This window comes from Centrocercus urophasianus, unplaced genomic scaffold (assembly GCF_019232065.1).
Source record: "Centrocercus urophasianus isolate 14NV4802_14NV808 unplaced genomic scaffold, USGS_Curo_1.0 seq_14, whole genome shotgun sequence".
Classification (NCBI taxonomy): Eukaryota; Metazoa; Chordata; class Aves; order Galliformes; family Phasianidae; genus Centrocercus; species Centrocercus urophasianus.
In genome coordinates, this window is record NW_024884586.1 from 482,394 (window position 1) to 505,352 (window position 22,959).

General features: G+C 38.7%; 1 protein-coding gene across 5 annotated transcripts in view; it reads left to right on the top strand.

Annotated features, from left to right (window-relative positions):
- Nucleotides 1-22,959, top strand: part of SYT9 (synaptotagmin 9) — a 69,146-nt gene that overhangs the window by 38,215 nt on the left and 7,972 nt on the right. For all 5 annotated transcript variants that reach the window (XR_006168176.1, XM_042814817.1, XM_042814815.1 and 2 more), the window contains exon 4: nucleotides 22,271-22,391. Coding sequence is in view for 4 of the 5 variants with exons in the window: in XM_042814817.1 (XP_042670751.1) it covers nucleotides 22,271-22,391 (121 nt within the window). In the remaining variant the exon portion in view is untranslated. The remainder of the gene's footprint in view (nucleotides 1-22,270; nucleotides 22,392-22,959) is intronic.

The following is a 22,959-nucleotide window of genomic DNA, read 5'->3' on the forward strand; positions in this document are numbered from 1 at the left end:
AATTTTCCTGCTAGGTTGCAGATGCCAAACGAGTAAATATTCTTCTGGTAGGATGGCATTATGGTGTCCTGAATTTACAGGAAGAAGCCATAGAGGCAGAATAACTGACGTGGATCGTCTCAGATGCGTAGGTGCAAGCTCTACAATATTTTAATGTGCTGCTGAAGAGTTACGTGAGTAGCTCCTCTGAATCTGGGGAGATTACTCTTTTGAGTAGGATTCAGCCAGCACAGCAGGGAGGCAACAAATGTAGTTCATAATTTGTAAGGCTGGAGATTGGAATAGGGCATAGTTAACACAAAGTAGCCTGGAGTTGTGGTGATTAAAGGACGCGTTTAAGCAGAAATAATCAGAAATAGAGTTCGTAATATGAAATTTATATGACTATAAGGAAATCTCTTTCAGATCCTTTGTCAGTGAGAAAAGGCTATATAAATGCAGATGTATTTTATGGAATTAATTTCATTTACTCCTTTTTTTTATTAATAAAAGCAGTATTTTTATTCTATTTTGGTACTAAACACAAAGGCTGAGATACATCTTTGTTTCAAGCTTTTGAGCCTTACAGTTACAAATGCATCTGACCCTAGATATCTGTTATGCATTATTGAAGATAGAAAGCAATGCTGTTGTTGTGTAAGAATGATAATTTATTAATCTAATCCAAGCTCTGCGAGTCCCTCAGTCTATCATAGCCTTTGCTCCTTTTTAATCCTGATTTATTTACAAATGTGTGTGTATATATATATATATATGTGTTTTTGTGTGTGTGTATATATATCTTTGAACATCACCAGGCAGCTATAGGGCACTGAGAAGAATTTCTGTGAATTAAAAATCTAGCTCTCATTCACACTGTTTGTTTGGATTCTCAAAGTGCCTGGCCTGTATCACTTTCTAAGCAGGTCATCTTTTTAGAAAAAGGAATATTTAAAATTAGCCTCCACTTGGAGTGAGGAAGGAATGAAAGTAAGAATGAATAATGAAGACTTTAATTCTTAACTAGGACAATGTTTTCTGAAATGACTACTCATTTTAGGAGGCAAATTTCTAACTGATATTACAATCCATACAGTTTTTTGACACCAGCACAGTCTTTTCTGCTGTCAAAAATATATTGATCAGGAATATTAGAATGAAAACGTTTTTTTACTGAGTATTTACTGTGATAAAAACAAACACCTTCACAAAAACTTCTATTCATAACGCCCCATTGGCACTGGAGTCTCATCTCATCCTCTGGTTGAACATCCTAAACTGTTTTCATGAGTTTTTCTATAGCATTCTATTCTCAAAAGGTCCTTACAGCAGGACTTCACAGTGATTACGCACCCAGTATTTTGTAAGTCACAGTTTACTAGTACCACTTTCTCTTCAGCTTGCAGTTCTCTTGAGAATTTTAGCTCCACCCTCCTCTTCTGAAGGTAGAAAGTGAATTGAAACTTATAAAGCTGAAGGCAGTTGGTCAGATTCAAACAGCAGTTTGTTCTTTTCCCTCAAAGAACAGTAGTCTAGGAGAAAAAATTACAGCAAAAAAAGAAACAAACTTTCATTTGAAAGCAAACAATTTTTAAGTATTAAAGGATGGTAAAAATATAGAAGAAAAATATTCAAGAAAGAAAAATTACAGAAAGAAAAGCTTGGCAATACCTGCGGAATCTAAGAAGTATCATCACAGGCTATAGAGAACATGGATGGCTAAATGAGAATCTGAAGGAGGGTTATGGAGAGCTCAAAGCTATAAAAATGTACATAAAGTTGTTTGCTCTAACATCCAGGAAGAGCCAGCATATGCTAAAAAGTGCAAAGGAAGAAAGTTAATTTTTAAGAGTCATTGAGTTTTTTATTGAATATAGTGGTCAAGAACACAACAGTGCCTCGGATAGATAATGTTATCCCCTTTAAAGAAAAGCAGTACATAAAACCATTGAGTTTAAAAAAGAATTCAGACGGTACCTTGGTACACACACTCGGGCTTTGAAAAGGAGATAATTAAAAAGTAGGATAGTATAAGTATTTGAACTTCACATTCTAGAAGCACTCACTGTTCACTGCTGATGTTCTCAAGTTTGCCTAAGAAAGAACGATTTGAGAATTGGTATTTTTAGGCATTTATGTTGTGTAACAGATGTAATTGGAATCATAACATTACCAGAAGGAAGTTTCAAGTTCCCTGTTTCAGAGATGTCAATGCCAACCGCAGTCTGTGCAGAAGAGAGGAGGAGGGAGAGACAGTTGTTCACGAAAAGCATAGTAAGAGTACGATTTTGAAATCTGAGCAAGAATACTGGATTTTTGGTGGTTCAAAATTCTACTCTGTTCGCAAACTGAAAAATACTTTCCCAAAGGTTGCATCACTCAAAACAACCCCTGTTAAGTGGCTGTGAGCAATTTAATGTGCACATGCATAGGTGCAGCTCATCATCCTTCATGTATACAATCCCCAAACTCAAAGAAAATAAACCATCTTCTTTGAAAGAAGTAAATACTGTCCTAATGTGCACATACAGACACAGAGGACATGGCACTACTGAATAGCTGAAATAAAACTGTTCAGACTCCACAGATTCCTGGCACCTACTGTACTGCTCATCTTCAACATTTAACAGTCACTGCAGCTGGCAGTAAGTCAACTATGTCCACCTACTCTGATTTTAATAAATGTTTAACTTGTTGAGATTTGGTTTTAGCCAGTATTTCTGAAATTCCAGTTCTAGCAAGTTGTAGGATTTTAAGAAGTGATGGCATTAAGCAAGATCTCAAGAAAGCATTTAGCATGCTGACAACAGTTAACAAATTTTAGAGTCAACAGTTGAAGGAAGAGAAGCAACCCACATCTCTGGCTCTAGATATGAACTCAAATCCAAACTATTAGTTCTGATCTCCTGTGTAACTGGCAACAGGGCTACAGGGAATGGCCTCAAGTTGCACGGAAGGGAGATTCAGGATGTTAGAAAAAACTTCTCTGAAAGAGCAATCAGGCACTGGAATGGGCTGCACAGGGAGGTGGAGTCACTGACGCTGGAGGTATTCAAGGAACATCTAGATGCTGTACTGAGATGAGTGGGAAGATACTGGTGATAGATGGGTGGTTGGACTGCATGATCTCAGATCTTTTCCAACCATGGTGATTCTGTGAGTCTGTTATTCCAAGTGCTATAAGTACTTAGTAGAACTGTAACAGCAAACAAGAAACATTGCGTTTTTTGTTTTTTAATAATACATAATAAGACATATCCAAGCATTAATCTTGCATTCCATTTACTTAAAATCAGGTAGGCTTTGGCACCAGGGAAATAATCAGTTGCTGTTGTGGAAGTGCACTTATCTACTTCGTATACAAATGCAAGTGTCACTAGAAGAGAGATTCACAAATCCATATATCTTGCCTACACGAGAGCATGCCAGAAGCTTAAGGAGAAACAACAGCTATTTCTTGGCTATGCAAATGAAGGCAGCAGACAAGAAAAGATTCACCACACTTACATTTTACATGTATTAAAACAATCAAAACACCACTAAAGCAAAATCAGAAGAGGCGGCAGAAAGTGAATATTTGTGTTCTCATAAGGCATAAAGATCAGTTTTTAATGATTTTTTCTCACTTTTTTTTTTTTGAAAGTATTTATCTTTACCTAATCAAATCTACATTAAAAAAAATGAAGTTCTCTTTTTCATGAATACTTTTTTATGAAATGATGCTAAAAAACCACAGATGTTTAGTTCTTCTAAAGACCACCACAGTAAGAATAAAAAAAAACAAAAAAATAAAAAAATCAGCAGGCTTTCAGCATCAGCAGTTACAGAAGTACATCAAAACACTGCTTTAGCCAGTGCTTGGTTTTTTATATTTTATAGTATCTATATTTAAATGGGTTCCTTTTCAAAACTGTTTTGTTTTTTTTTTTTTCTTTTCTTTTTTTTTTTTTTACTTTCATCATTTAGTGGTGATCATTTTGCAGGAGATTTGTCAGATATGACAAATGTAAGCGATTGGAACACTCAACAAAGCAAAAGGAACCATAGGTACATTTACTTAAAATTGCATGGGTTAAAGTATTGAAATGTTTTCAGAAAAATGTAAAGCCTAATCCTTTTTGGAGCAATTGGATAACTGAGAATTAGACTCAAGAAAATTTAGGAATGATTTAAAGTCTTAAAAAAAGTCAAGTGCTTCAAAGAGCAATGGTCTGAAATACAGCCAGTGTGGCTACTGGTACAAGTACTGCAAGCTTGGCTGCATAGTCAGTAATGGTGATAATTTGGTGCAAGTGAAGCCTTTTAGCTCCACAGATGTGGTCAGAAACAGGATGAGTCTTGCAATATCACTGAAACCTCAGATAATATTTACTGGGGCTTTGAGAATAGCTTAAAACAAAATTAATTCAGGGAACAGTGCGGACATTAAGGTTTATCTATCAAACGAGTAAATAAGTAGAAATAAGGCCTTTTCAATGAAATTATTTTAGAGAAAAAATAATTTTAAACTCAGTACTATGGGAAGACTGAGATTCCAAAATAAGGTGTTTTAATTTCTCATTTGGAATGGCCTCTTACCACAATATTTTCAAGTATTTTGAAAGGGGCAATAGGAACAAGGGATGATGGTGGTTTTTTTTCCAAAGCGAAACTTTTCAAGTCAAGTTATGGATATTCTGCTTCAAAATTGAAATAAATCAAAATACCTTAAGAAAAGAAAATCCTGGTATCCACACTGATTTTTCTCCCACCCCACAACACTGGATGTGCTGACCACAGCAGCAATGTGAAGAATGCTCTCCTCCATATATTAGCCACATATTAGAAAAGGCTAGACACGATTCTCAATTTCTGTTCCTCTAGATAACAGCAAAAGTGCATAACCATCCCTGTAGTATACATCCCTTTTTCTTCTCAGCCCCCCTCTGCCAATTCTTGCATCCAGACATCACTGTCTAAACAATACTCCAAGATAGCCCTCAGTGAAGCAGCTCATGATGGCATATATCTTGTGTATAAAGCAAAGGAAAAATGTGATCCCAATCAACCAATCCTGTCCTTCAGTTATACCATGCAATTTTGTTAGTGGAATCAGCAAACAAGAAGAGTACTCTAGTATTTTACAATTCATAGGCAGCATTTCTTCAAGGTGAGCAAAGAGCACTCGCACATCACTGCCTATAAACCAACTGTATTAAGGTGACCTATGCTGCAGCCATCCTGCACATAATTTGAGATTGGACTGAACCACAGCCTTTTGTTATACAAGATAATGTAACTTTCAACTTAAATGTGTATTTAGCCAGGCAGAGGAAAAAATCCCTTCAAACATACATTTAATTACTGACCAGCTCAGGGAATCTTACTTTGTCTTTCTTTCTTTCTATCAGAGGTTATGGATAGCATTTAAGTAGTTTATAAATCCACCAGGATTTCTGAAAAATCCCACTCTAAATTTAGTTTCAATATTTGGAGTCAAACTTGAAAATATTCTTCCTTCTGAACTGCACATACTGTGCTTATGTAGAAAGCCTCAAGCCATTTTTAGCCTTTAAACTCCACAAGACCTATCAGGTATCTTTCTCCACCAGGTATCATGCTTCAATTTTACATTTTTTGCCTGTACAGTCAATTTTCTCCAGTTTTTTAATAGAAAAACACCGTTCCTTATGTATATATTATATTTATATAGGAATATATCTATGTACATTATACGCTAATATATTCTAATATATGTTTACATCAGGAATTCAGAAATGGAGCAGATTGTCTTGAGGGAGATCACATGGCACGTACAGGACAACTGGGGGATCAGGCCTAGCCAGCATGGTTCACAAAGGGTTCCTGCTTGACCAACCTGATCTCCTTCTAGGAGCTAATGACAAGGGAAAGGCAGTTGATGTGGTCTACCTAGACTTCAGCAAAGCCTTTGGCACTGTCTCCCACAGTATTCTCCTGGAGAAGTTCGAAGCCGTTGGCTTGGACAGGAACACTCTCAGCCAGGTGGCCAAGAAAGCCAATGGCATCCTGGCTTGCATCAGAAACAGCATTGCCAGCAAGAACAGGGAAGTGATCATCCCCCTGTACTCAGCTCTGGTGAGGCCACCTCAAGTGCTGTGTCCAGTATTGGGCCCCTCTCTGCAAGGAAGACGTCGAGGCCCTGGAACAGTTTCAAAGAAGGGCAACAAAGGTGGTGAGGGGTCTGGAACACAGGCCATATGAGGAGCAGCTGAAGGAGCTGGGAATGTTCAGCCTGGAGAAGAGGAGGCTCAGGGGAGACCTCATTGCTCTCTATAACTTCCTGAAGGGAGGCTGTAGTGAGCTGGGGGTCGGCCTCTTCTCTCGTGTCATCAGTGATAGGACCAGGGGGAATGGCTTCAAGCTACGGCAGGGGAGATTCAGGCTGGACGTTAGGAAATACTACTTTTCTGAAAGAATGATCAGGCACTGGAATGGGTGCCCAGGGAAGTGGGAGTCACTGACCCTGGAGGTGTTCAAGGAACGTTTGGATTTTGTGCTGGGGACGTGGTTTAGTGAGAACTATTAGTGATAGGTGGATGATCTTGTAGGTTTTTTCCAACCTTGGTATTTCTGTGATTCTGTGAAACACTCAGATGAAGCCTTTGTCAGGAATCCTAAAAAAAAAAAAAAAAAAAAAAAAAAAAAAAAAAATAGCCCTGTACTATTACTTAAATAGGCAGTGTAATTAATAACAAATGTAAGAGAGATAGATTGACATCAGGAGAGGAACAAGCTACAGATTATGCATGCATGTTCCCAACCACGTGTTAAAGACTTTTGGTCAGGTACCACTCACCTAGGAGGCTTTCAACAGCTGATCCAACAGTATGAAAGAAATGAAATATTTAACAACTGGCCTGACATAAAGGAGAGCAGAAATTTTAAAGCAATATATTTTGCTAAGATTCGGTTGTGCTGTCTGCAAGGATAATACCATCATTGTTTCAGTCTGACTGTTCCTGAAAGGCCTCATGTATGCACATGACAGCTTTTACCTCTTTGGTCATCAGCCTTTCAGAGCTCTAGGGCTGCTCCTACAGACCCACTCTGTAGAGAACCTCTCTGAGGTCACTGCAAAGGTGGACAGCTATGCTCTTCAATTCTTTCACTTTGTTAGAACAGATAAGATGGACACAAAGGCATCTTCCTCCCCCTCCCCCATGAGCTACATCTCTGGAAGCAGAGCTAGAGAAAAAAAATGGCAAAACTGATATCCCATGTCCTAACCAGAAGCTTTATAGCCTGGATATATCAGCTCCAGAGACACTGCCTATTTACAGCAGAGATTTTTAAAAAGTTAATATTTAATTCTTCATCATGCACATACATTTCTCTGATTATTCAGAAAGGAACAACTTATGAAGCATAGCATTTCCAGAAGAAACTCAACAGTTCACTGGCTACAGCACTTTGTGCTTGCCTGGATAAGATCAAATGACACTCTCAAGCCTCAGAATCCTTCCCTGGTCCTCACAAACATGAAGGTAAATTGGAGGACGCAAAGCTTAGGGATACACGACCTTCTGCCCTTAGTCCCACCAAAACCCCTGGAACTCCTCAGGTGAGTTAATGATGTGTACAGTCATTCATGGTGCCCAAGTCTTCCCATGGCCCTTTGCAGAGCATTGGGAGTATTTCCCATGGTGTAGTGTGGTAAAGTGGCAGGCTCAAATGATATTTGAGGTAAAGTGGTGTTTGAGATTCACATACTTACATTTTTTCTGGCACTTTGTTGGCTTGATAACACACCTTGCTCTATTATTCAAGAGAGCAGTAGTCACAAGCTGATGCTTACCTTCATGAGTGCTTAATCATTTACTACTCTCATCAGGCAGACCCCAAAAAGCTGCATGTACCATCTGGAAGATTTCTGACTAGTGATGGCATCTTGCTTGTGATGAGCAGGGAAGTAGAAAAAAAGCCTGACAGTTGGAGGTTTTCACAGTTGATTATGGGAACTATTGGGATAAATTGCCCACTCATGTTCTTGGGCCAAATCTGGCACCTTAAAAATAACAGTTTATCACAACATCACAAAACGTAAGCTTGCTTGTCAGACAACCAGTTGCTAATAGCCACAGCACAAGGACCTAGAGCCCACCACTCCTAGCACACATCTTCTGTTCATTTCTTGCAGTCAAAACATTTTAAAAGGAGCAGTGACCAGGTGATTAGCAATACACGCAATATCTATTATTTTCTGTTAAACTAGGAAATACTACCCAAACACTATGAAAGTTAATATGGAAGAGCAAAATAATCATTTTTTCACTAATTCGTACATTTGTTTTCAAGGTTCATAGAGCTCTTCACCTGTTTTATTTTAAAAGCATGCTTAGTTTTTAGAAATATTTTTTAAACACCAGCTGCGGCTTAATCAATCATTTGATCCACTTTACAATAACTCTCCTGAACAACATTCAACAGTAAAAACATATGTGGGATAGGGGGAAAAAAAAATAAAAAATCTATACAAGAAGAATAGGAAGACAACAGCAGACTTTGTCTCCAAGCCCTTTAAGGTGTTGTTTACGAGCGTCAGGAAGAAAGGAATCATTTTGAAAACTTCATCTCATTACCTCATTGGGCACAGAATCTTACAATAAATGCTTACCTAACAATAAGCTTCAGTCAATCAGGAATGCACCATTTTACATGGGTAAAAAATGAGTGGCACTCAGGATGAGATCTCAACTCTCCTGAATTCAGGGAAAATATTTTCACAGTATCTCGGGTTTCATGGATGCCCTCTTAGTTAGAAAATGGTACCTTTTAAACAGCATACAAGTCTACATTGACTAATGTAAATAAACTTCCTAAGATGTACCTCAAAAATTTCACTTAGAACAGCAGAACAAGGCATTTTTTCCTTTCTTTAAAATAAATACATGACAGTGTCCTGATCAACGAAGAAATCCCTACATCCTTCTCCTCCTCTATTAGATGGCTAACTAAAACGTGTATCAATCAGCAATCAAATCTGGAGAAATCAGATAGCAATCCCTTGTGTAATCAGTGAATATACAGATGCTATAATTAAGAAATATACAGGAAAGTTAGGCTAAACAGGTTATCACGCTAAAGAAGAATGGATGGAATGGTTACCTTTGTCCTGGGCTCACTGAGAAGACTCCAAGAGCAGCAATCTCCAAAAGACATCCTTCCCCAGTGGTAGTCAATTCTTACATGGGGTCTAGGAGCGGCGCAGCCAGGCTCCCCTCTTCCAGTAGCGCAGGGGAATTGTCTTCACCTGTGCTCCCAGGGCTGATTCAGGTGGTCAGAGGTTCGGGCCGTGATTCAGCTGTTCCCATACATCCCTGTATCAGGAATAACCTGATACATCCACATCATCAACTTTTGACTGGTAGGCAGCAGCTTTAATAGAACAAAAGCAGAACAGATTATTTTTCTTCAGGGTTTGTTTTCAGCAGCTCAGAAATGTTTCCTATTTGCCAGCTCCTTTTCTAAATTCTTCAGTTTACTTAATATCAACATTCTTGGGAAAGTCATAAGCAACAATTTACCCAACACAACGTTTTTACCATAAAACAACACATGAAAAGATTCTCATGCAATCTCTAACTAAAATACTTCCTTTTTTTTTTTTTTTTTCCCCACAAAAATACCTTCATTTAGAAACAGATAAGTAGATGAAGCCATAGATGCTCACTCTCCTCACCTCCATCCTGTCACTCTTGTTCTTCTCATGATTTTTTTATTTCAGGAAACTACAGTGCTAAAGAAGCACACACAGACATATGCGCACACACCATGGACAATCCTTCCATTCAGTCTTACTCCAGAAGTTACAAGCAGTGATGCACAGAGATAAATACACTAAGTTCTTTCAAAATCACACTTTCAGAACATTGAAGGCAGGCCCTTTTAAGGTGTCCAAATATATAGTCAAACATTGATCGAAGTAACAAAGAGTTCTAAAGTGAACTCATCATTTAGGACAAGGCAATTTCATCATTACTAAACTATCAGATTGTTTAATTTCCCAACTGAACAGTTGGTCAGCAACACCCCTCACACTATATTTTGAATATGGAGATGATTCATAGTCCTAAGCAATCTGTTGTGGGTGTTTCCTCTTGAGCAGGGGGGTTGGTTTAGATGACCTTCAGAGGTCCCTTCTGACCTCAACTGTTTTGTGATTCTGCGATTATTTAAATTATAAGCAACTAAAGAAAAAATTTGAGCAAGAGACCAAGTCACTCAGATACTAAAAATGCAACCATTTCTTCCTTCCTATATAGTAGTATGCAAAAATAACACTGGGTCTTCTTGTTATAAACAGAGCTATGTAGAAGTCTGGGCACCTCAACCTAACCCATGTCAGACAAATGGACATACGAATAGAGTAAAACAAATCAGAGAAAATATCCCTTTTTTTTTCTCTGTACATTTTAAATGTGGAGCATGCAAGTAAAAGGAAGTTCTATTGACTCACTTTAATGAGCTTTTAGCATTAAAGCACGTCTATATATATTTAGTGCTCTTATATACCTTTAGTACTCTTTTTATCTTGTATCTTACACTACCCTTCACGCATTCTTTAAGGGAGAAAACATGCTCACTTAAAGTCCTAGAATTGCTAGCAGTATATGTTGTCTAAATATAATGAGGCATGAGCACATCTAGAGAATAAGTACTTCATAAAAAGAACTGCTATCACACTACACAATCACCTGTTCGTGCTTTTGGCCTCTCAATGCCTAAATGAATACATCTGAATTCAGAGTCTGCATTTTCTAAAATAGATCTGTGTTTTATCCTTCCCCTTCCTTTAGCTTCCTTGACAGTCCTAAGTTCTACTGTACAGCTTTTTTTCTGTACAGCTTTTAAGAAGCTACAGTGCTAGAGTGGTAAGCTGCTTACGAGCTCCAAGGCTAAAATATTCTACTTATTTGCAAGGCAGGTGAATGGTACACAGCAACAGCGTAAATTCTCCTTCTTCACATCTGGGAAGCTTAGTGTCAGAATGGCAATAGAGCAGAACCATCTCAGAAGAAAAGAAGGTCACTGAATTTGTATGACCTTTTGGGCAGCAACAAAGACTGAGGAACAGTAACATCTCTGGCATTTCCTAAGAGGAGCGGTTAAAGCAACCCCTCGTTGTTTATCATCACATCAGTTCAGGCATTATCACGGCATCAGTTCGGGTCAGTCAGGGAGGTTTGCTCTGAGGGGGTTTTATACCAACAGCATATTGGCACATCTTGTGGTTGGCAAATTTTACATAGCAGTCTGTTGTAAAACTGTCAACAGCATCTCTGGGAGGAAGAACAGCTTGCCTTCTCTGCCATGGTTCTCCCTCACTCTGAAAAAAGAAATAAAACCTCAAATACTCTTCTGATTCAAAGGGGACTTTTTTTCCTGTGGCACAGTTTGATAAATAAAGGATGAAAGCCGTCCTGTTTTCCGTACTTCTGAAATAATAGTTTCTTATTATCGTTAATTTTGTTGTCACTCTTTTTCTTCCCTACTCCATTATTTTAATTCCTTTTTGTATTTCATAATCAGAAGGGCTCCAAAGCATAAAATGAGACAACTTGCAGTAGTGAAGATTTAGATATTTTGTTATTTTGACAGGTTTAATAAATGCGTTTTGTAGGATTAACCTTTGCATCCATGACTGCAGTCATCTCCTATCTCGTGTGCAGTTAGGATGAATACCAATGCTAGGACAACCAAAGCAGTGTGACCACACAACTTTCCACCCAATCCATTAACAGAAAATTGCTATTAGTGAAATAGTCTCTTTACCTTGGCTTCTTCACTTTGAAATTTGTAGTGATTTTCTTTTCTACATTACCCATTTAAAGAAATCACTTGAAGTAAACGAAACTTCCGTGAAAATTGCTTTACTATTGTTAACAGTGGGTAATTTCACAGAGGAGTGTTACTAGTTAAATGCATGTTATGTTTAGTTGTGCTTTCAGTCTAATGGCAGGTTATGTGAAATGTTCTCAGACACATTTTTAAGCCTTAAGAATCCTTTATCACAATTCTTCTGCAGCATTTTCTGGGACTGGTGCATACAGATGACAGATCACCAGCCAACATTTAATAGTGATCAAGTAAATTTCAGAAGTAACAGGATTTAAATATCAGGAAGTTCTGGACAAACTTTGTTTTAAAGCAGAGCAGTTCCTGATGTGGATATGGAGTGTAACACTTGACACAGCACAACAGAAAAGAATTGCCTTAAAACAACAAAACCTGTGGAGGAACTTCAATGCTTGATTTTAAAACAATAAGGAAAGCCATGAGAGTTACTTACTGGAACGAATAAATACCTTTCATCTATAAAAGCTCTGAAAATTCTGCCTTATGTATGCCTTATTAGCCGAGTTATTACTTCTCTTATTGCTTTTTAAGGGGATGAGAAAACAGAAAAGATCAGAGAGAGAAATAGAAAGTGGATACCAGAGGTTTTATTGAATTTGGATTTTATTTCTAGATATAACAATAATTTTAAAATGATTAGATGAATTTAGATCAATGGCCATGCACTGTTAAGTAATAGCTATTGTAGTAGCCTGTGAAATGGCACTATGCTCCACTAGGCAAAATCTGGAGGCAAAGAGCTTCTTCACTGTCTGTCTACAATTAATAATGAACACATGCTGCTCTGGCTCTTGGATTCATTACACAAGAGCCCTGAGCAAAATGGTCCTCTCCTGGCTTTCCAGGGCATATAGACAGAATATATAGCAGACCCACATATCTTCCCTACTGAATGGATCTTCCTGCTGATGGATTCACTCAGCAGATGCCTACACCCAACAAAAGACATCTGATTAAAAAATGTAAGCACCTCAGAGTCAAACTGTGGAATGGCAGGAATGACGTGCTACTGCAACATAAAAGTTGAAATTCTCTTTCTAGTTTTCAAGTACACCACATTTTTGGACCATTCTCTTTTTCATTTCAATTTGTTCAAAAATTAAATGACTTGTAAAAATAGATTCAGATTTATAAAAATGAACTGTCTTTATTACCAACTTTGAATACAATCTGCGCTAAGACTGAGCAGAAAGAAAGTCAGTAGAGAGCACCCAATGTAAGCATAATGGACACATCCTCAAAACACTATAGGTGCTTATACAGACTAAAAAGGACATGGTTTTTTTCCCTGATACTGTGACTCTCCTTTTTTTCAACACTACCCACATATTTTGTCTCCTCCTCAGGATGGTCAGATTAGAATTCATGACATAAGACGTCTGCTTTAGGCAGCACAAAGGTGCCAGTACTGAGAATGACATTCAGCACTAAGGAAAAGTGAGGAGCTGTTAGTTAGGGCCCATAGCTTTAATTTCAACTCGTTTTAACAGCATGTCTATATTAGCTTTTTCCTACGGAACGGCTGCTCTGCAAGACTTAATTAAGACTACAGCAGGGCACAGGCAGGTTGGTGGCTCCCTGGGGGCTGAGGCACCAGGAGCAGTGGGGGATTACAGTACTGCAGGGACAGGAGGCCTTCCTATGCTGTTGCTGGGTGAAAATGGTCTATTGAGCAAGTGTCCTCACATCCTTGCCATACTGCTTGCTTTCAGTCCTTGTAAGTGAACAGATATTTGAATAAACTTAGAGCAATTTTTGATGTTTTAGTGGAGCTGTAAGTTCACACACAGCCTCTGTAACTCAAGGTAGAATGAAAGGCTATTACATTAATTTGCATAGAAATTTAGTTTAAATTGTCATTTTAATTTTAACACACTAAAAACCAATATTAACAGGCAAGACATTTTGGATTAAAATATTTTGCTTAGTTAATTTATTTTTAAAACCCATTTCCTCCCTTCCAATTTTTCTTGAATGCATTTGAGATCTTCATTATTAGTAGGATATTGAGAAAATTAAACACTGCTTTCAACTTATGTGAGAATGAAAGCAAGAGGTAACTGTCAAATAACTCACGGCAGAAATAATTTTATGTGTGAGGATGGATTTTCTGCTTCATTTTCTTCAAGTTCATGCCTGCCTAGAGACAGTGAACTTTTAACATGTAATTTAGCCTTCTCCTCTTCCTTACAAATGGCCAGGATTTAGCCTTGAAACCATGGGGGTTTATTTTCTCATCTCTTTCCACTTGCGTGATTTTCATCTAGAGTTTATATAACAGGAAGGCTGGCCCTCCCTGATTAGCTTGCATAATGTAAGAACTATACTACACTACAATGACAGTAACCTCTGCTTACTATGATTTTTTTTTTCAGTCTCAGTATTCCACCTACAATTGAGGTCAAATCCAAAGTCTGTTGAAAAATGATGGGTTTTGACATGGCATAGAATGACAGATGTTTATTAAAAGCTTTGGTTCTCACATTGATAAAGTACCATCCATTCTTTCAGATTGTGCTGTTAGATTGTTTTGTGAAACCACCCTCTGTAAGGCATCTCCTCTCTGTCTGCCCAACCTACCTGTCCATTTTTTTTACAGTCTTTACCAGTATCATGGTTTTGGCTGGGATAGAGTTAAGTTGTGCTTTTTGTTGTTTTTTTTTTTTTTTTAATTTGTTTGTTTTGTTTTTATTTTTGTTTTATAGAGGTTCATATAATGCTCTTGTATAGACTTTTTATGAGAATAATAGTGATAACACACCAGTGTCATTGCTGAGCAGTGCTTACACTAAGTCAAGGACTTGTCAGCTTCTCACACTGCCTTGCCAGCAGTGTGCTGGCACACAAACAAAGGAGCTGGGGACAGAACCAGGACAGATGACCCAAAATGGCACAAGGGATGTCCCGTACCATATGATGTCATTACCAACAATAAAAGCTGAGGGAATGAGGGAGAAAGGGGATGTCTTTTGGAACAATGACATTTGTCAAATGCATGGTGAGCCCTGGTTTCCGGGATGTGGCTGAACACCTGCATGTCTATGAGAAGCAGTGATGAATTCCTTCTTTCTCTTTGTTTGGATGTGTGACTTTTGCTTTACCTGTCAAACTGTCTATCTCAGCCCGTGAGTTCTTGCACTTTTATCTTCCCAGTTCTCTCTCCATCCCACCTGGGGAGTGAGAGAGCAGATGCATTGAGCTGAATTGCCCTCTGGGTTTGAACCATAGCAGCTTAACATCAAAACTCTACCATCTCCCGTCTGAAGTTCCCTCTAGCTTTCCTTTCAAGAAAATAGTTGCTCTCCAAACAACTATTCCAATATAGAACAATTTGTATTTCATGGCTGTTCCAAAGCTTATCAACATTTCTAAGGCATCACTGCTTTCTCTTCAGAGAGAAAAGTTTGAGTCGACTCTATGCTAAAATACTTCAGCAGAATGAAATAATCAAAATCACTTTCAAGGAGCTTCAATTTCAAAAGATTTTTGAAGCATAATACCAAATGTGGCAACCTATAAACACTGATAGTATGGCATGTACTGAAATGGAATATACTGGAAGAAATGGAGAAGTGAATGTGCCCACAGCACCTCACCTGTAAACTCACATCTTACAGGCTACGACATTTTCATTTTTAACTATTAGATCAGAAAGATAAAATGATCTTCTCTAGCTCTGAAATGTTCCCACATGCTTCCCTACCAAACAGACACATTCCCTCCCCGTCAAAATGATACAAGATGCACATAATTTCTGGAAGAGAAAAGGCAGAGAAAGGGAAGGCAGACTTTTTGTATTGCTGAATTCATAGAGTACTTTGTATTTTGTAGAAAGCTGTAACTAACAAGGAAGCTAAAAATTACTTTTATTAACTTCTGACATCAATTTCTGACACAGCAACACACACATGAAGAGAACAGCTATTCCAGCTCTTCCAGCCACGTCTACTAATTTTAATCAGCTCAGTTCAGGCCGTTTATCAATTTACTTTGGAACAAATTAAGACATTATCTCAATAGCTATAGGATAATTCATTAAAGTCACTCCTAAGCCTATATTCAGCAAAGCAATTTAGTTTTTGGTTTACTAAATATAAAATTTATGTAAAGAATTCAAAGCCAGTAAAAGCTATAGGATATGAGTTTAAAAATAATTGTGAGTCTGAAGCTTATCAAATGGAGGCTTTTTAAAGTAAGGATCTTAATAGAGAATAATTTAGCAATAGTCTTCAGTGACTCAGTAAGAACATTCTGCAAATGCGTTCAGACAACTGAAGACAACATGCAGCTAACCGATCGGAAAGGCAATTTCAGTTAATCCCTGCCATTCTATTTACAGCATATAAATTATGACAGTGGAGATGTAGAGTCTTCAGAAAGAGAAGTACAACACCTGCAGAAAAAGGCCTCTGTCCTTGACTTACTGAGGATATTGTGGCAAGACCAAGTTATGCATATGGTCTCCTCAGATACATTGACTGGATTTGTCGTAGCCTGTAAGACATGAGTTTACAAGTGAGGTGCTGTGGACAGATTCACTTGTCCATTTCTTCCAGAATATTTCACTTCAGTATATGGCACACTGTCAGTGTTTGTAGGTTGCCACATTTGGTATTATGCTTCAGATGTCTTTTTCATTCATACCCTTTGACTCCTGTTACCCACATTCTAAGATATTCTGACTAACATAAGACAAAGTCATGTCTGAAGGATTCTCCTTATACACTGGTCTGTCCTAAAGAAAAACAATCATGACACAAGGATGATGGATTCAGGAGAGGAAAAAGAAAAATCTTTGTCTGGCTGTGATGTGATGACATAGGATTGCTGATAGCATAACTTTATCTTGTTTTGTTTGAGAAATGGAAAAAAACCCAATGACACTAATCCAAAGATTAGAAGTTGCCAAGATGCTAAGCAAAACTCTTTGACTTTCACCATGGCATGGTCAATACAGACCAGGGAGCTCCCAATCCTGGTGTCACCAATGAGTTCATTTGCACTGTGAGCAACAGGTCCAGTACTACATCTCCCCTGGTGGGATCATCTATTACTTGACTCAAGTAGTTATCCTCAATGCTTCCAGGAGCCTCCTGAATTGCCTACAACTCGCTTTGCTACTTATCCAGCAGATAATTCATTCTTAAAAGATATTAATGAAGAATAATATACAATAAAAATTATCTTGCAGTACAGAAGAATAATTTCAGTAATTCCAGTGAAGATTATGAAATAACTGGATTTTTTTTTTTTAAATTAAATTTGGACTGATATTCCTTCACTAGGAGTAGAAAAAAGAACTAAGAAAAGAAACTAAGAAAAAGAAACGTAATACTGGTAATTAGTCCACAAATGATAGAATCTCATTTAACAATATGTCCATTTGATTCCTCGTTTCCAGTGACATGCAAAACTGCTAATGGAAGTAGTTTGTGACATCACAGTTTTCTGACAGAGCAAAAAAATCTGTAAAATCTCTAAAATTGTGAGTGTCTTGAAAACCTGTTTCAGCAAGTAGCAGCTTTAAAAGATGTCATCAAGGGTATTGCTCCCTCTGAGTGCTCCTCTTAATGGTGAAGCTGATCAGATGGATAAAACTATATCTGAGCACCTCACTACCCATCATTAGCATGACTTTATTTTTGTAATGTACCGGCAATAGAATAGATAAATAGATAGATAGATAGATAGATAGACAGACAGACATGAGGAACTGAGGAACCTTCATAACTGAGGCATATAGTTTAGAGTGATAGCAAGCCCGCTACAGATTGTTTGCTACAGAAATCAAATAGTTTTCTGGAGACATGGGCATGAAAGTTATGATTGTATAACTCAGCAATAGCATGTTTTCACCTAGATGGAGACAAAGGGAGAACTTATGACTTATGATTTGTTCTTTACCTTCCATCTCTTGCTGCTTGTTTAGAATGATTTTACACACCTGTTTTCTGCACCCAACGTATTTAAGAAAAGGAATCAGTCCACAAGAGCAGTCTGATGCCAAACGTAATTCCCATTTGTCAGAAACTCCCTAACTGTCAGGTAACTATCAGGTTCCACTGAGAAGGTGTGATACAGCCTGAGTTTCCTATTGCTGCCTCAAAGGAATCAGAAGTGAAGCCCTAAAAGGGGTCCATTACCAAGTTCCCTTTAAGATTACACATCCTCCTGTTTGTCAGGCTGACTTATGCACAACGTAAGCACCATCATGGAGCTGCTGACACATTACTAAGCAGTGACTTATCCTTCGGGCTATTGGCTGAAAACCATTTTTAAAACTGTAAATAGCTTCTGATAATAGTCACACAAGCTATTAATGTGAGCACTAGAATTCAGCATTTTAAAAGACATAATATGTTAAATTTACAGGGGGAAATACTTGAAGAGTTGTCTTTGAAAGGCAGGGACAATAAATCTTTCAGGAAAAGCCACTGAAAATGATTTTAATAATACAAATTTTTTAGCTAGTTACCAAGTGGAGCACTGGAGCTGAGTAAAGAATGACCCTGCCATGTTTGACAATATCTAAATATTCCAACACACAGTTAAAACAACAGGTGCCTTATAGGGTTGGTTTTATGATGAAGAAAAATGGAATGATTTCACAGTGCTATCTTCTTCTAAGAGCTGTGACCAAATACTGGAAAATAGCCATTCTCAAAATCTGCCAGTGACAAATTCCCCTCATTGCTCAGAATTAATTTCTGTGGCTTCTGAAATTCTGTTCCCTCAAGTTGCATACTTAGCAGTTGAAGATAGTATTCCACAGCTAGGAATCTTAGCACCTTGGAGCTGAGGAACTACACTTAAATTATGGATTTTTTTCTTTCTCACAATGGGAAGAAAAACTGCCCCCGCTAAAATTTTCCTACTGTTAAGCAGAGATGTCAGTCAAGAGGAACTTCTCCCAGATTTCTGATATCACTTTAGCTTGTAGGACCGAACGTCATCTTTTCAAACAGCACTTTGATACCTGCCACAAAGCAAGTCAGCAAAACAGTGCTGTAGCAGGTCTGCTTCCAAGCACGATCCAGCAAGACACTAAACAGGATGAGTCACATCAGCTATCCTGATACTGTCATGGCCTTTATCAGCTTTACAGCCACCACAAAACACTGGTCTTTAGAATGAAAGGGATGACAGTTGAGAAAGTTCAGCCAGGGTTAAAAACTAGTTATTATTGACAAAATGTCCTTATTATCAGCATTTTCCTTCTTTGACAGCAGCTCTCTCCAATAACAGCGGAAGGAAAGGAGCTATTTCTGACTGAATGCACATATTTTCTGAAATCCCTTCTGATGTACCTTTTTCTCTGATAGAGACCACCATTCTTTGTCTTGCATATCTCCCTACAAACTCAAAATTGTGTGCACATAGGCTCTGGGCACTGGTCTGTGCAGCAGCTCAGAGACAAACATTTGTTAGGAGTTCTTTCAAAGTATTTTCACTTACCTTTTATGCCCTCTATCATCCTTCATTTGGGGTGCGTTGGGTGGGGGGTTAAGTGCACATGTATGTGCGACATAGGAGTTGGCACAAACACAGCTGATAAAGACTCTTATCTACAGATGTATTGAACTTTTCTCAAAACAAAATGCTCTGCTCAGTCCTTATTCAGAAAACACTGAATATCTGATATCTAGTTAAATAGGGGAGAGCATAGCACTGGCCTCATGAAATAAGCGAGGCAGTCAAGGTAGAAGAGTAATCCCACTTCTGACAGTCATTTCCTGTGTCAAGCTCCAGTCAAATTCAAGAAATGGAGGAGTGTTTAAGAGTGCCAGGATAAGGGCGCAAAATCTATGCAGATACATTTAAAAACATCATTTTTTCCATCCAGCTACATTCTATCAAACTTCACTACAAGACTGAGTTTTACAGGAAAATCAATTCAGAAAGCAAATATTTTCAGTGGATCAGAAAGTTCATCTGAGGTGAAATTGATTAAAAAAAAATTAAGAATTATAGCAACTGTCTTTTCACAACGTGCTGTGCTCAGTGGGATGCTTCTTCCACTTGTTCTCAGAAAACACTTGTCGGAAGCAATCTGTCATCCTCTTCCCACTAACAAATTACTCAATGGGGTATATATGTGGGAGAACTTCATTCATACCCCATGTCTTCTAGTTTAGACAAGAAGCTTCTCGCTGTGATGTCCTTTCTCATTAACTTTTTCTGAAGCTTTTTTATTTCCTGTTGAGATTTATTTATTATAGCAAGGCCTCCCTATTCCCAAGTGCTTGCCTCTAGACTCAGTATCTGATTAAGTCCAACAAGTACCAGGTATTCTGAAGTAGAACTATTTCAAAAAGAGAGGTGAATAAACCTTTGCTATTTTATTCTCAGGTAAGCTGCCATTCAGGAAACTATTTCTAACCATCCTTTGGGCATTTGCCAGTAGAAGCAAAGCATGTCACTAGTGATTTTGAAACAAAAGGCAGTGTTTCAAAATATTGATAAAATTACGTTGGATGGTTACAGTAATTCATTCACTCTCATGCCACTTAATCATAATAAGCAGTTGTCTTCAGAACCTGGTTTACTGTTATTTTGTGCCAAGGAATGACTGCTGATGTTATGTTGTCATCTCTCCCTGACACTTGATATTCTGGAACTGTTTTCCACATACCAAATAACAGACTCCCTAATGAATGTAAAAAACCTGAGCTGTACAAATCACACATGGGCCATTACCTTCCCCTCTCCAAGAAGCTCTAGGGAGGCTGGCATGGAAATCAGAAGCTGTGCCGTAGGTGCTGCTTTCCCCATACTGAGTGCAGTTCAGAAGACATGCTCACAATGACACATGAGCAGCTGCCCTGAGAAAGGAGAAAAGCTGTTCCACACAGCTATGTAGGCAAGATAGACATGTTCCACAAGAGCTTTATTGCTCTTCCCTATAAAATCTAGAACGTATATTTGAAGGAAAACTTCTTACTGAAAAGTGAAATATTGGATTGCAGGCAGTAGGTCAATGAAGGTACCAGTTCACTTCTCAGTGAAAAAATTGCATATCAAATCTCAGAAAACCTTTGATACAATCCTTTATCCACCATATTTTTTCATAAGAGTTTGGCCTAATAGGATCTGCCCCAGTACAATAGTGACTTCACTTCTACCACAACTGAGTTCTCAGAAAATTGAGATTTGCAGAAAACTTTGTCCTGCCCAAACAATTTCCTGTGAACCTCACTGCAGGCATCCTTTGAGGGCACCCTCAGCAAGTTTGCTGACGACACCAAGCTGAGTGATGCAGTTGGCACGGTGGAAGGAAGGGATGCCATTCAGAGGGACCTCGAGAGGCTGGAAAGGTGGGCCTGGGTGAACTTGATGAGGTTCAACACAGCAAAGTGCAGAGTTTTGCACTTGGGCCAGAGGAATCCCAGGCATCTATAAAAACTAGAAAGAGCAGTCCTTGAGAGCAGCCCTGCAGAGAAGGACCTGGGGGTCCTGATGGATGAAAAGCTTAACATGAGCCAGCAGTGTGCTCTTGGGGCTTGGAAGGCAAATGGGATCCTGGGCTCCATCAGAAGAGGGGTGGCCAGCAGGGACAGGGAGGTGATTGTCCCCCTCTACTCTGCTCTTGTGAGGCCCCATCTGCAGTACTGCGTCCAGGTCTGGAGCCCCCAGTGCAGGAAAGACTGGGAGCTGTTGGAGAGGGTCCAGAGGAGAGCCACAGAGATGATCAGGGGACTGGAGCACCTCCCCTATGAAGGGGAGCTGAGGGATCTGAGCTTGTTCAGCCTAGAGAAAAGAAGGCTGTGGGGTGACCTCATTGCAGCCTTTCAGAAAATCAACTCAACTCTTTGAAAGGGTTGATAAGGGCAGACAAGGGGAAATGGTTTTAAGTTGAGGGAGGGAAGATTTAGGGATTAGTAGATGCCCCGTCCCTGGAGATGTTCAAGGCCAGGTTGGATGGGGCCCTGGGCAGCCTGGTCTGGTATTGAATGTTGAGGTTGGTGGCCCTGTATGTGGCAGGGGAGTTGGAGATTCATGATCCTTGAGGTCCCTTCCAACCCAGGCTGTTCTGTGATTCTGTGATTCTGCAGAAGAGAAGGCACAGAGATCTGCTGTAGCTTGTCAACATTACATGCAGATCACTACAAAACATAGAGCAAAGATGTTCCAGTACCTCATGGTACACCTCATTACATCAATGTGTCTCAGCTCCAAGTACGAGTAAAGAAAACTGTAGCTATCACAGCTTTGAAGGTCTAGCAACAAATGTAGTGACTAGAATCTTGTGTGCATATGGGTTTCTGTTTTTCCAGCTGCATTTGTGAATGAGAATTCAGCTTCTGCTTACAGAAATGTAGATTCTCAAAGGTATAATTTACCTTTATGTCCTACGGATTATGTCTAGGGAAAACTGTTATTATTGCTTCATATTTTTTCTGTTTCCTTGGAACAGGATAATGTGGATCTTGGTGACCTGATGTTTTCACTCTGCTACCTTCCAACAGCTGGTAGACTAACTATTACAATAATAAAAGCAAGAAATTTAAAGGCAATGGATATCACAGGAGCATCAGGTAAGAATTTATTTAATGCTCAGTGTGGATTAGTGTCCCATTTCCCTCCCAAGCCACAGAACTCCAGTATTGTCAATTACCAGAATGTTATTTGAAAAGAAGCATTTTTACACTGCAAGCTCTTAAGTCTCCCTAGGAATTTCTGAGAAATAAATAATGTTCATTCTGGTTTAACCCACAGTTTAAAACAATCTCCTCTCTATAAGAGAACAACACTATTACTTCTGAAGCAACCATCATTCAAAACAGGATGAGGTGGCGAAGTTGATTTCATATTAGAGACTGGAACATACAACAGATTATTTGTTGTGGCACAGAGGCAAGCTGACCCTTGACAGTCTCCAAGAGACACCAAACCAATTCTGCTGCTGTTGGCATATGGACAAAACAGTCATCCCAAACTCCTTTCAACAACAGTTTCAAAATTGGCTAATGAAAACAAGAAAAGCTAAATTAAATAAGAGCTCATAGATTCATTTTTCATACTAGAAGTAGAACTCCCAAAAAGGATCTACAATGACTCTCCTCTCCTCTCCTCTCCTCTCCTCTCCTCTCCTCTCCTCTCCTC